The 12,252-nt window shown below is 40.4% G+C and overlaps 1 protein-coding gene across 1 annotated transcript in view; it reads right to left on the bottom strand.

The window, feature by feature from the left end:
* Nucleotides 1–11,213, bottom strand: part of sos2 (son of sevenless homolog 2 (Drosophila)) — a 40,160-nt gene extending 28,947 nt beyond the window's left edge. Inside the window, exon 1 of the mRNA XM_005477397.4 lies at nt 10,223–11,213. Coding sequence (XP_005477454.1) covers nt 10,223–10,306 — 84 coding nt within the window. The 5' untranslated portion in view covers nt 10,307–11,213. The remainder of the gene's footprint in view (nt 1–10,222) is intronic.
* Between the last annotated feature and the right edge of the window lie 1,039 nt (nt 11,214–12,252).

Here is a 12,252-nt window from a genome sequence, read left to right as displayed (position 1 = left end):
GAGAAACAAGAAAGCTGTGTATGTGAAGTTCTACTGAGAAGGAGAGAGGAGCGATTATTGCCAGTATGTGTGTGAAATTATATTTAACTGTGTTTAAATGCTTGAATAAATGATTTAGACTATTGGTGTCGAACATAAGGACCAGGGGCCAAAATCTCCCCACAAAAGACTTCATTTCGGCCGACTGGACAGCTTTGGAAAATGTGAAAGAGGGCATAAATTTTGGACTTTTAAGTGTATTTTTATGAGTTTAACTGCTTTTCCTACTGATTAACACCTCCACCATTCCCATTCATATTACCCCATAGTAATAGATAAACAAATAAATTACAGAAACCTTCCTGTTTTTTCCCACCATTTACTATAGGAATGTTTCAAAATTGTTCTGCAATCATTAAAAAGAAAAAAAAAGAGAGAAAAAAAATACATTTTATGTGTATTAACAAAAACTTTGTTTTATAATTAAGAGGCTTAGCAACAGATTTCCTTTATTTACTCTCTGAGGAAACTATGTGGTCAGTAGCTGACAGTAACTGACTAAACAAAATTAAATAATACAATATAATACAAAACTTTATTTTCTCTGTAGATGATGTCCAAACATTAAGAGTGTGACAAATATTAAGGGTTTAAAGACTGAGTTTGACAGTCCTGATTGAGATGTAATCAAAGGAAAAAATAAACTGGTTGGATATCAGCTATTAAAAATTGTAATTGGTTTTTAAGCATTTTTATACATTAAAACAGGAACAGTAGGCTAATGAGGTACATTATCTAATGGAATATTTGCAACTTTGGTCTCAAAAAATTTTTTTGAAAAAAAAAAAAAAAAAAAAAATCCCCATTGCATGTCAACATGACTTGCAGTGTTCAGCCAGTCTCATAATAAACTTGGGAAAACCCTGTCTACAAAAAAAAAAAAACTGGTAAAGCTTAAGTGAGGTCGACAAGGGCTTTGTTTAGTCCAAACCCAAGCCACTTATTTATTGTTATTTTTGCATTACTAGATGCGACAATATGAGATAGAAAAGATCATTCTTTTTTTCTTTTAAATGTAAACTATTTCTTTTTATACAGGAATTATATTGTACCAATGAGCTAATAAGAACCCCTATTATTGTTTCTTTCATTTAATAGATGAAATGACAACTGAATAACTAAAAGAATCAAATCATCAGCTGATTAATCCTCTAGAGAAGTTCTGTTTCATCCACTTGTCTCCAATAATAGAAAATCTGTTCTGCAAATCAGAGTGCAGTGGATGCAAAAGGCGAAAACAGATGCAGGTCAGTGGTACACAAAACCAGCTTGCATCAAGTTTCATCATCTTGGTTACAACTCAGCTGTAGTGTGATCAGGTGCTGTGTGTCTTCACAATAGGAGAACAGAAAGGGTGGAGGTAATAATAGAGGCAGGAGGGTGTTGATACAGGGTTAACATTTCTAATTCAATTGATTATTCTCCTAGCTGTGTATATATGCCCTGCATCAGGCTCAGGTTGCAGGTAATATGTGTCTGTGTGTGTGTGTGTGTGTGCGTGCATGTGTGTGTGTTGGAGAGGTGGGAGTGGGGCTTGTTATTATACCCGAGCATGTGTCACTGTTTGTGATTCATGCCATGACATCATCTGCATTACAACCAGACTGTCTGGGGAACCATGAGGCAGAGATCAACTCTGAGACAACAGGCACACGCAAACACATTAAAAATACACATAGACACAAAAGACGCACAGATCTGAGACATAAACGTATACAACTACCACTACGATACTAAAAACCTAGCACATACACACACACACACACACACACACACACACACACACACACACACACACACACACACGTCCCCTATCCCTGCTCACATTCAGGTAATAAAAGACAATAGGTGGTGGACATGCAGCAAACTGCACGTGGCCATGACTTGACGCCAGGCTTGTGTGACCCAGTGACCCTGGCCGCCTGCCTGCATCCACCCATCCTCTGACTGAACCCTGTGTGAGGACAAGCTGATGTTCAAAGCCCAGATTTAATATTGTGGGAAGGGCGGGGAACCTCTGTTTTAACCAGCACCATCTTTTTTCTGTGGTGGGCCCGAGCCTGGTGTACAGGAAACGCAACCTGTTACCAGAAACATCCTGCTGTCATCACATAGGCTCATCCTGGAGGTGCAGCAACTCACTCCTGCACATTGTGTCCTCCCCACATACGTTTACCATTTGCACTTTGACAGGATTAATGCAATCAACAGAAATAGCCAAGTTCACACAGACAGACATTCATATCCTGTCCAGTAACCACCACGACTTACCAATCATTACTAAGTATTAGTGCTGTAACTGATCATTTGACCAAATGTTTTGGAGGTTTTTTAGAAATACCGAGAAATGCCTTTTAAAAACTTCTTAAAGTCACGCTGCCACAAAAATATTCAACTCAAGACAAAAAAAGACCACCAATTATTATAATTTCTGGCAAAAAAAAATCCAGTCTACAGGCCTGCAGCGCTTTTTCCATTTTGTATTTAGTGGCAATTCTAACAAAACTATGTTGCAAATACAAATTTTGATAAACATGACCTTATGTAATAGAAATGTCTGCTGGGAGGTGAAAGTTTCGTCGAGATTGGCCCGCCAATTAAGGAGGAGATAGGGTACATACAGACATACATTCACTGCAGTGATTATAGTAAGATTATTATATGAATATTGCAGCTATTCTTTGGGCCTGGTTTATTTTCAACCTTTGTCCTTGCACATGACCAAGTATACATAGTTTCAAGTCCAGCCCAGGAACTTTGCGCAATTATATCACCCTCGTCTCTTTTCTCATCACTTTCTCTCCCTGTCTTCATTCAACCTGGTAATAAAGGCATGAAATACCTAAAAAAAACAAACCAACAAACCCTTTAGGGTGTTGTAAACACAGTTGTACCATCTAATATTCTGAAAACTGAGGATAATGTTATCTATGACTGGCTTCAGATTATATATAAAAAAAAATAAATAATAAATCTCTTGGCTTGTTCTTGGCTAATCTCTCTTCCTTTACACAATACTGTCGATACATATTCACTGGCCACTTTATTAAGCTCACGCAAATGTCACAAATATTTAATTGGCCAATCCCACGGCAGCAACTCAGGGCATTTAGGCATGTACAGTGGCTTGCAAAAGTATTCGGCCCCCTTGAACTTTTCCACATTTTGTCACATTACAGCCACAAACATGAATCAATGTTATTGGAATTCCAGGTGAAAGACCAATACAAAGTGGTGTACACATGAGAAGTGGAACGAAAATCATACATGATTCCAAACATTTTTTACAAATAAATAACTGAAAAGTGGGGTGTGCGTAATTATTCAGCCCCCTGAGTCAATACTTTGTAGAACCACCTTTTGGTGCAATTACAGCTGCCAGTCTTTTAGGGTATGTCTCTACCAGCTTTGCACATCTAGTGACTGAAATTCTTGCCCGTTCTTCTTTGCAAAACAGCTCCAGCTCAGTCAGATTAGATGGACAGCGTTTGTGAACAGCAGTTTTCAGATCTTGCCACAGATTCTCGATTGGATTTAGATCTGGACTTTGGGCCATTCTAACACATGGATATGTTTTGTTTTAAACCGTTCCATTGTTGCCCTGCCTTTATGTTTAGGGTCGTTGTCCTGCTGGAAGGTGAACCTCTGCCCCAGTCTCAAGTCTTTTGCAGACTCCAAGAGGTTTTCTTCCAGGATTGCCCTGTATTTGGCTCCATCCATCTTCCCATCAACTCTGACCAGCTTCCCTGTCCCTGCTGAAGAGAAGCACCCCCAGAGCATGATGCTGCCACCACCATATTTGACAGTGGGGATGGTGTGTTCAGAGTGATGTGCAGTGTTAGTTTTCCGCCACACATAGCGTTTTGCATTTTGGTCAAAAAGTTCCATTTTGGTCTCATCTGACCAGAGCACCTTCTTCCACATGTTTGCTGTGTCCCCCACATGGCTTGTGGCAAACTGCAAACGGGACTTCTTATGGTTTTCTGTTAACAATGGCTTTCTTCTTGCCACTCTTCCATAAAGGCCAACTTTGTGCAGTGTACGACTAATAGTTGTCCTATGGACAGATTCCCCCACCTGAGCTGTAGATCTCTGCAGCTCGTCCAGAGTCACCATGGGCCTCTTGGCTGCATTTCTGATCAGCGCTCTCCTTGTTCGGCCTGTGAGTTTAGGTGGACGGCCTTGTCTTGGTAGGTTTACAGTTGTGCCATACTCCTTCCATTTCTGAATGATGGCTTGAACAGTGCTCCGTGGGATGTTCAAGGCTTGGGAAATCTTTTTGTAGCCTAAGCCTGCTTTAAATTTCTCAATAACTTTATCCCCGACCTGTCTGGTGTCTAAATCCAATCGAGAATCTGTGGCAAGATCTGAAAACTGCTGTTCACAAACGCTGTCCATCTAATCTGACTGAGCTGGAGCTGTTTTGCAAAGAAGAATGGGCAAGAATTTCAGTCACTAGATGTGCAAAGCTGGTAGAGACATACCCTAAAAGACTGGCAGCTGTAATTGCACCAAAAGGTGGTTCTACAAAGTATTGACTCAGGGGGCTGAATAATTACGCACACCCCACTTTTCAGTTATTTATTTGTAAAAAATGTTTGGAATCCTGTATGATTTTCGTTCCACTTCTCACGTGTACACCACTTTGTATTGGTCTTTCACGTGGAATTCCATTAAAATTGATTCATGTTTGTGGTTGTAATGTGACAAAATATAGAAAAGTTCAAGGGGGCCGAATACTTTTGCAAGCCACTGTAGATTTGGACACAGCGACTCACTGAAGTTCAAACCGAGTGGTGAAGAAGGGTGACTGTAAGTGGCTCTCAATGTTGGTGCCAGACTGGCTGGTCTGACTATTTCACATACTTCTGCTCTGCCAGGATTTTCCCACACAACTATACTTCGGATTAAAAAATAAATAAATACATAAATATCGAGTGAGCTGCAGTAACCAGACTGCTTTAAGCTGATAAGAACGTAACAGTAAAACGACAAATGCAGAAGAACATCTCTGAATGCACAACCTTGCAGTAAATGCACTGTAGAAGACAACCAATATTGGATAACAAAAGATTGGAAAAAGATTGCCTGGTCTGATGAAGTAGGGTCACAATTTGGAGTGAATAACATAAAAATCATAGATCAACCTGAGCTCTTTGTTACCGCCTTGTATCAAAGAGCTCAGGTGGGAGGTGTAATGATGTGGGGGATTTCCTTGGCATATTTTGGGCCAAAAGTCATCAACTAAACACAGCCCATCTGCGTATTGTTGCTGATCATGTCTGTCCTTTTATGACCACAGTGTGCCCATCTTCTACAGGCTGCTTCCAGCAGAAAGCTCAAATCATCTCAAACTGTCTTCTGAACATGACAATGAGTTCACTACTCAAATGTCCTCAACACTCACCAGATCTCGATCCAATCCTTTGGGATGTGGCGAAACGGGAGATTCACATCATGGATGTGCAGCTGATGAATCTGCAGCAACTGTGTGATCCCATCACGTCAACATGGACGAAAAATCTCTTTTTACTTTGCTTAATCTATGCCATGAAAATTAAGACTTCTCTAAAGAGCAAAAAGGGGATCCAATCCAGAAATAGCAAGGTGTAACTAATAAAGTGGCCGTTAGGCATAGCATTTAGCAGTCATTTAAGGTCGCAGAGTCAGTTCTTTCTGCAGTTTTGCACAGAGAAGCTGGAGGTGAGCTCTTGTTATTTGGTTAAAATGTTTATCCAGTTTTTTTTCCTGATAAGCACTTTTTACTTCAAAACAACAAACTATATGTTAATACGGATATTATTAATCGCATGCTACTAAAATATATATATGGTTTCTGTAAATCTTTCTTTTTTCAACAGCGGGTTACTTTAATCTACATTTACAGAAATTTACCTCACCATATAAACAAAAAAATAAGATCTCATCTGTTCGTGTGAAAAACAGGAGGACTTTCTTTCAACCATCCGTTTACCGATTTCACAGAAACCTCTGTGGTTGCAGAAGATGAATACAAAACTGTGGGTTTTTTGTGCTACTTCCTGCCTCTTCATCACTTTCAATTACAACCACTTGATTTGAGCTGTCAATGTATAAAATGCGGCACTTAAATGGAAAACGTAGGTTTGATGACTGGCTGGATTCGGGCGCTGCAGTAGAGTCTCGCGATAAATCTCTGATGGTGAAATGACAAGAGCTCTGTCTAGTCTGAGTAAAAAAGGCAACAAAACCATGTGACTAAAATAAAACAACTCTCTCAGCTTTGGCCCGAAGTGAAGTCACCCTTTCAGAATTTAACCGACTGCTCATGCTGAGACTATTAAAAAGGCAACACACACAAACATAAAGCAGGCTTGTAACATGACCAATCACGGTTTAAAATGCTGGCCTGTGAACTCAACAACACCAGGCTGCTCTAACTCAACAAGGCAATGGAATGAAACTGTACCCAGCAAACCTCTGGCCCGTTTCTCAATGCCAGTGAAACAGCAGACCTGGGGAATGCACAGTTATTATTAACACCAGCATGTCAGGGTGAGATAGAGATCTTGCATTGCACCAAGCATGAGCCATATAATCGCCAGCCAGGATATTTAGATGCAGCAATATGAATCAATAGGTTTAGGGTTCATGGCAATACATGACTTAAGTCTCAGTAATATATGCAAAAGCAATGGGAGCGATCTCGTAAGGATTTTTAATAAAATAGAAAGATCAATTGAAAACGAAAGGTTATTGGGGAGCAAAGTAACAAGAGAGCTGCAACCGCTGCAAACACCGTTTTATGGAAGCAACCCTTTATGCAATGTAAAACGAAACTTAATACTATTCTCTAATCCTGTTAATCTTTTGGAAATATACCGATAAGGTTTTAAAAACCAGTTATTGTCCAACCTTAGCCTGAATACAAACACTGCACTTGTGTCATGGTGAAATATTAATTTATAATATAAAATGAGCACAAATGACAGACGAAAGCAGGATTTGAACTGTTGCATTTTATATGTGTTACTACAGTCCTTGCTGTAGGTATGAACTCAGCACTACAACTTCAGCTGCTTCACAGCAAAGTACCTAATTCTTACAGACATGCAATTAAACTTACATTAAATTAAAGACTTCCTAAGAACTGTGCATTGCAACTAACAATTACTGTTTTTAGTTCATCATTTGATGCACAAATCTTCCAACATGATGTCTTCAAATCAGCCTTTCTACCCACCGTACAGCATAAAAAAAAACAAAAACATTACATAAAAAATAAAGAGGAAAGACAGGAATAACACATCTTCACATTTTACAGCATTTCCGGCATTTATTCTTTGCAAGTGATTCATTTTTTGTCAGAAAACTAACAGTTTACACCATACAAATTCAACTGCTAAATTAATCGATTTTTAATCTCGCTCAAGATTTTGGCTACCCACGATCAAATAAACACGTTCCAGTGATTTTGACAATGCAAGCTCCACCAAATCAAACGCTCCCTAAAGCACTGCCTGGTGCCAATCACAGCTGTGATAACACTACATTAAAAGACAGACGTCTAGAAAATGTCTGGCACAACAGAAGGCGAAAGGCTAGTCTCTAGAAGCACATCAGTGCAGGTTGTTTGGAAATTGAATTTAGAGCAAGTGATGTAAACAGAGAACATATCACATGCAAAGAGTGCTACAGAGATGTCTGCACACCACAAAGCAACACAAATAACTTACTCAACCACAAATTGAAGTATAACGGCAACCAAGAAAAACAATGCAACGGTTGCTAATGTGCATCATCTATGAACTCACATATCCACAAAGGTGAGTCTGTGCAGCGTGTCAGCATGTCCATCAAGATAAAAGATGGACAAAAGATGCGTTATGACCTCACACAGTTACTTTTCCAAAGTGCCAATACCAAAGAATTTAGGTAAATAAGGAAGACCAGTTTTATGTTTCAAACTGGAAAAAAAGGTTGTGTTAACAAAAACATTTTTGGCACTTGAATAATCATGACAAATAACTCAATTCACCCATCAATTTTCTTCCACTTATCGAATTCAAGGTCGTGGGAGTGTTGGAGCCTATCGTAGGGCAAGAGGTGGGGTACACCACCCTAGGTAGGTCGCCAATGTGTGGCAGGGCACGACAAATAATCTTGACAATAATTTTGGCCAAAATCATGCAGCTCTAGCCCCAATTCCAATAATGTGATGTCATGGTTATTTGTTAAGCCTCAGTAAATACATCCATCTCATTCATGATCTACATATATCCAAAACCAACCACCACCTGGTGACGCATCTCAGAACTCCCTCCCTGCTTGATAACAAACTTACGTCCCTGATCTGGCCTTTAGAACGTATTCACAAGTTTTCTTTATTTATTTCATTCTAGAGGATGGAGTCATCCACCACAGCTCCTGAACAGCTGTAGAAAACAGCGAGACAGTCAGTCAAAACCATAACAAACTTCTCTTGCGTCAATCTCTGACAGGCTCTCCCTCTGGCAGTTGTGCAGCAAGTTGAGACAATGACACTGTGGCATCGCGACCGACCACCTGCTTTCTCAGTTTCACCTGATTCATCACACCATTTCCACTGCAATACTGATCACTGACAAGAATAGGGCAGTGTTATTTATAAGCATGATGTTGCTACACAGCTAAATCCACAGACAGTAACCTCTATAGCAGCAGTGCTGCTAAAATTAAAACATGTCACAACAAAAATCACACTAAATACAGGCTCAAGGCTTTTCTGTCAGATACTGAAAGCATGTAAAAAAAAAAACAACAACAAAAAAAACAACAACAACAACAACAAAAAAAACAAAACCTTTATAACACGACCAGTGATAAAGTTAAGCACAAAACTATCTTTCAACCTTGAGAAATGGCTTGTTGTTGATATTTATTTTAAGAAAGGAATTATTTCAGTATTTCTATCAATGTTAAATTTCATTTTTCAGTGCGTCTGTTTTGTGTAAGGGGCTTAGTTTTAACTTGGAACCAAAGCACTCAAACACCAATAATGAATAGCAGGTTAGGTGAACCACAAGTCTCTAAAGGTCACCTAAATAAGCAATGCCATTTTCCATTCTGATGCACCACACTTTGCCTCTTTGGCCAGTGTATTTCTTATAGTGGAAGAAGAAGAAGAAGAATCTAGTTTCTATTTTGAACTGTAACACAGGCTTTCTTGGGACTCTCCAGCCACATCAGAACACTAAAATTCATGAGTAGGTCTTGACGGGATGCTGTAAGTTTATACACACAGCCAGTTCAAAAGGAAACGCAGCATGAAGATCATTGTGCACCTTCCAGTTTCTAAACAGTTTGGCCTTGTGTGTAACCTTACAGAAAAGCAAGGCAAACAGTCCCCAGTGAAACAGAAAGAGCAGTGACAAACACGTTTTTCTCCATTAGGAGTTGGTACCAGACTTTCATGACTCTGCAAGTCTGAGCAGAAGGGGTGAGGGGATGTGGAGGGGCCACAAAACAGAAAATAAACCTAGGAGAAGCCAAGATGATGCAAGAAAAAGGAAAGAACAGGACAGTCAAAAAGGAACTGATACACATGTGTCCTGCTGACCAAGGAAATTAAAATGCAAATGCTTCCTATTCCGAAGAATTCATTTTAAGTTTATCAGAGTCTAAGCTGCATTGCTTGGGAAAAAAAGCAGATAACTGTGACCAAAAGCACCCGAAAACAGCTGCAGAAGCTCTTTGCTCAGTAATGATGATACATCTTTTGATGAAATGAGGAACAAATAAAGAAGGCAACATGACACTCAACTCAAGCTTCATTGGTATTCACCCTGGATCATGCAAGTCGTTAGCACACCCTCGAAACGACGACAAACTCGTTACAAAGGAACAACTTCTTCAAAATCACTGTGGGAAGTCATTATGAGGAACTTGGGTGACGAGTATATTGAATAAGCACAACAGAGACATGTCAACAGGCGCGGGATATCTCCAGAGGTCTGCAAAACACTAAATGCCTCACAAATAAGTATAGTGTTAATATAAACACTTTGAAGTTTTTGCTTCTGAGCCGACTCATGTCAAGAAGTGTTACCAAAACTTTTGTGCTGGTAAAGATGCACAGATGAAACCAGTGTTCAAATCGGTCACCCCAATACGGGTGTTTTGATTTATAACAGTGCATAGAGAAAGCTGGTGGTCACAGTCGTACCTTTCGTAGAGCTTGCACGAAGAGGCCTCTCCATTTGTGACTATTCTCGTCACTTGAAAAGTCGTATATCTGCTGGGGCTGCATTGCTGAAGCGGCTCCTGGTGTTGCCGTGATCCGGGCTGAACCGTCAGCATCGGCCCCGGGTAAATTGTCCTTATGGGTGGGTCAGTCCCGGCTTTACAACGGTGAAACAACACAAACTGGCTCACTTAATAAAAAGGAGAGTAACTAAAGCAGAGTGTGAGTCCGAGGTCAAATCGGGCTAAACAGCGGAAAAAATCTTTTTAAAAAAGAGGGAAAAAAGCACATGTAGCAATAAAGTTAAGTCGCTAGCTTTGTGGCTATGTGGCCAGCCTTCTGCTCCTGTAAACACCCAGCAGCTGCTAACAGCTAATAAGAATGCTGCTAAGTGTAACACTTGCTGCTTGGCGTTTGCTTAAAAACTTTAAAGCAGGCACATTGAGCTCAATGTTGAGGCAAGACGTTGGAACCGAGGTTGCTGCCAGCTAACTACAGCTACAAGTTATGTTACGTTGTTTACAGCCAAAACACCTGCACGCTAGCGTTAGCCGGCCAGCTAACGATTGCTACAGGCTGCTGGGGCTGGCCTCCGCTGCGAGTACTATGTTGTGGCACACGACCCGTTCAGCTCCAAACAAGGCACACTTTCTCCTGCGCTGCTTGCTCCGAATTCAGTCATCTTCCCCGCAGCAGATAAGGCGCTAAATCCGGCGTATACCTCCAAAGCAGCGGACGGTCCGAGGCATATTTGCGAGCAGAGCCGCTGAAGAGCAGCCGAGGTGTTTTTGGTTCGTGAAGTCGAAGATGTTCGTACCAACTCTGCCGCCTGCCTACAGCTTCTGCTCGCTGCGCCGTGAGTCCCTGCGTAATTTCACATTTTATTGGACTGAAAAAAACAAGGCTGGACTTTTGTCTCTACACACAGAGTAGACTCTTAGCAGCGAAGAGTAGCGACACACAGGGATAGATGGCTGGAAATACAATAAAACTTTATTTATTGACTTTCCCTTTGAAGTGTCGGCCACACTAAATACATTTCTAATTACGTTTTATATGACAGGGAGGCTGGATTTATGGGGAAAAATGCGCTTAAATAAATACTATGAGTGAAAATATTTTTTTTAACTTATGTGCCCCATACATTGTCTTTGTTGCCGTGATTCAGCACAGGAACAATTAATTAACTTCATTTTGAAATAATTAAATATTTCATATTTATTTAATTCATTTTGGCTCTTCCAGTATGTTGCCTCCTTGTGTCCAAACTTTATAATTCATTGACTTAACCATGGCACAGAAGGGCTGTAGTCGCCACAGTGGACCATCTCCCTAGCATCCTCCCCCTCAAACCTCCCCATGTCCTCCTTCACTACATCCATGAACTTCCTCCTGCCTGGTAGCTCCATCTTCAACATAATTTATCCAGTATATCCACTATCCCTCTCTTGTACATGTTGCATCTTTAGAGCTATTTCTTGACAAGAAGCCATACTGCTGCTTGGTGATCATCATCTCTGTCCTTAACCTAGCTTCAACAACTTTTTCCCATATCTTCATGGTATGGCTCATTAACTTTCGCCCTCTGTAGTTACTACAGCTTTACATATCCTCCTGATTCTTCAGACAGTACAAGTGCACTTCTCCATTGCTCAGGCATCCAGTCAGTCTCAAGGATCATGTTAAACAATGTGCTCTGGTTAATTGTGGTTCCCCAGGGTATTCGAATGTAAAATGGCAGGTAGAACCTCCCACTGTTGCCAAGTGGTTGCTGATAGGGGACAGTATTTACATTTACCTTGCAATATAAAGTGCCTTGAGACAAATCTTTTTGGGATTTGGTGCTATATAAATAAAACGTAACTGAATTGGTTAAAAGGTCCACAGCTCTCTCTCCATATCGGTTCCATACCGCCACTTCATCCTCTTCAGTGCTGTAAAATCACAGCACAGTGAAAAATCAGCGTTAAACACAGCAAGGTTGTGCTTAAATATTTGAAGTTGTGGTCAAT

Source organism: Oreochromis niloticus, linkage group LG19, assembly GCF_001858045.2.
Source record: "Oreochromis niloticus isolate F11D_XX linkage group LG19, O_niloticus_UMD_NMBU, whole genome shotgun sequence".
Lineage (NCBI taxonomy): Eukaryota > Metazoa > Chordata > Actinopteri > Cichliformes > Cichlidae > Oreochromis > Oreochromis niloticus.
This window is presented reverse-complemented; position numbering and strand designations above follow the sequence as displayed.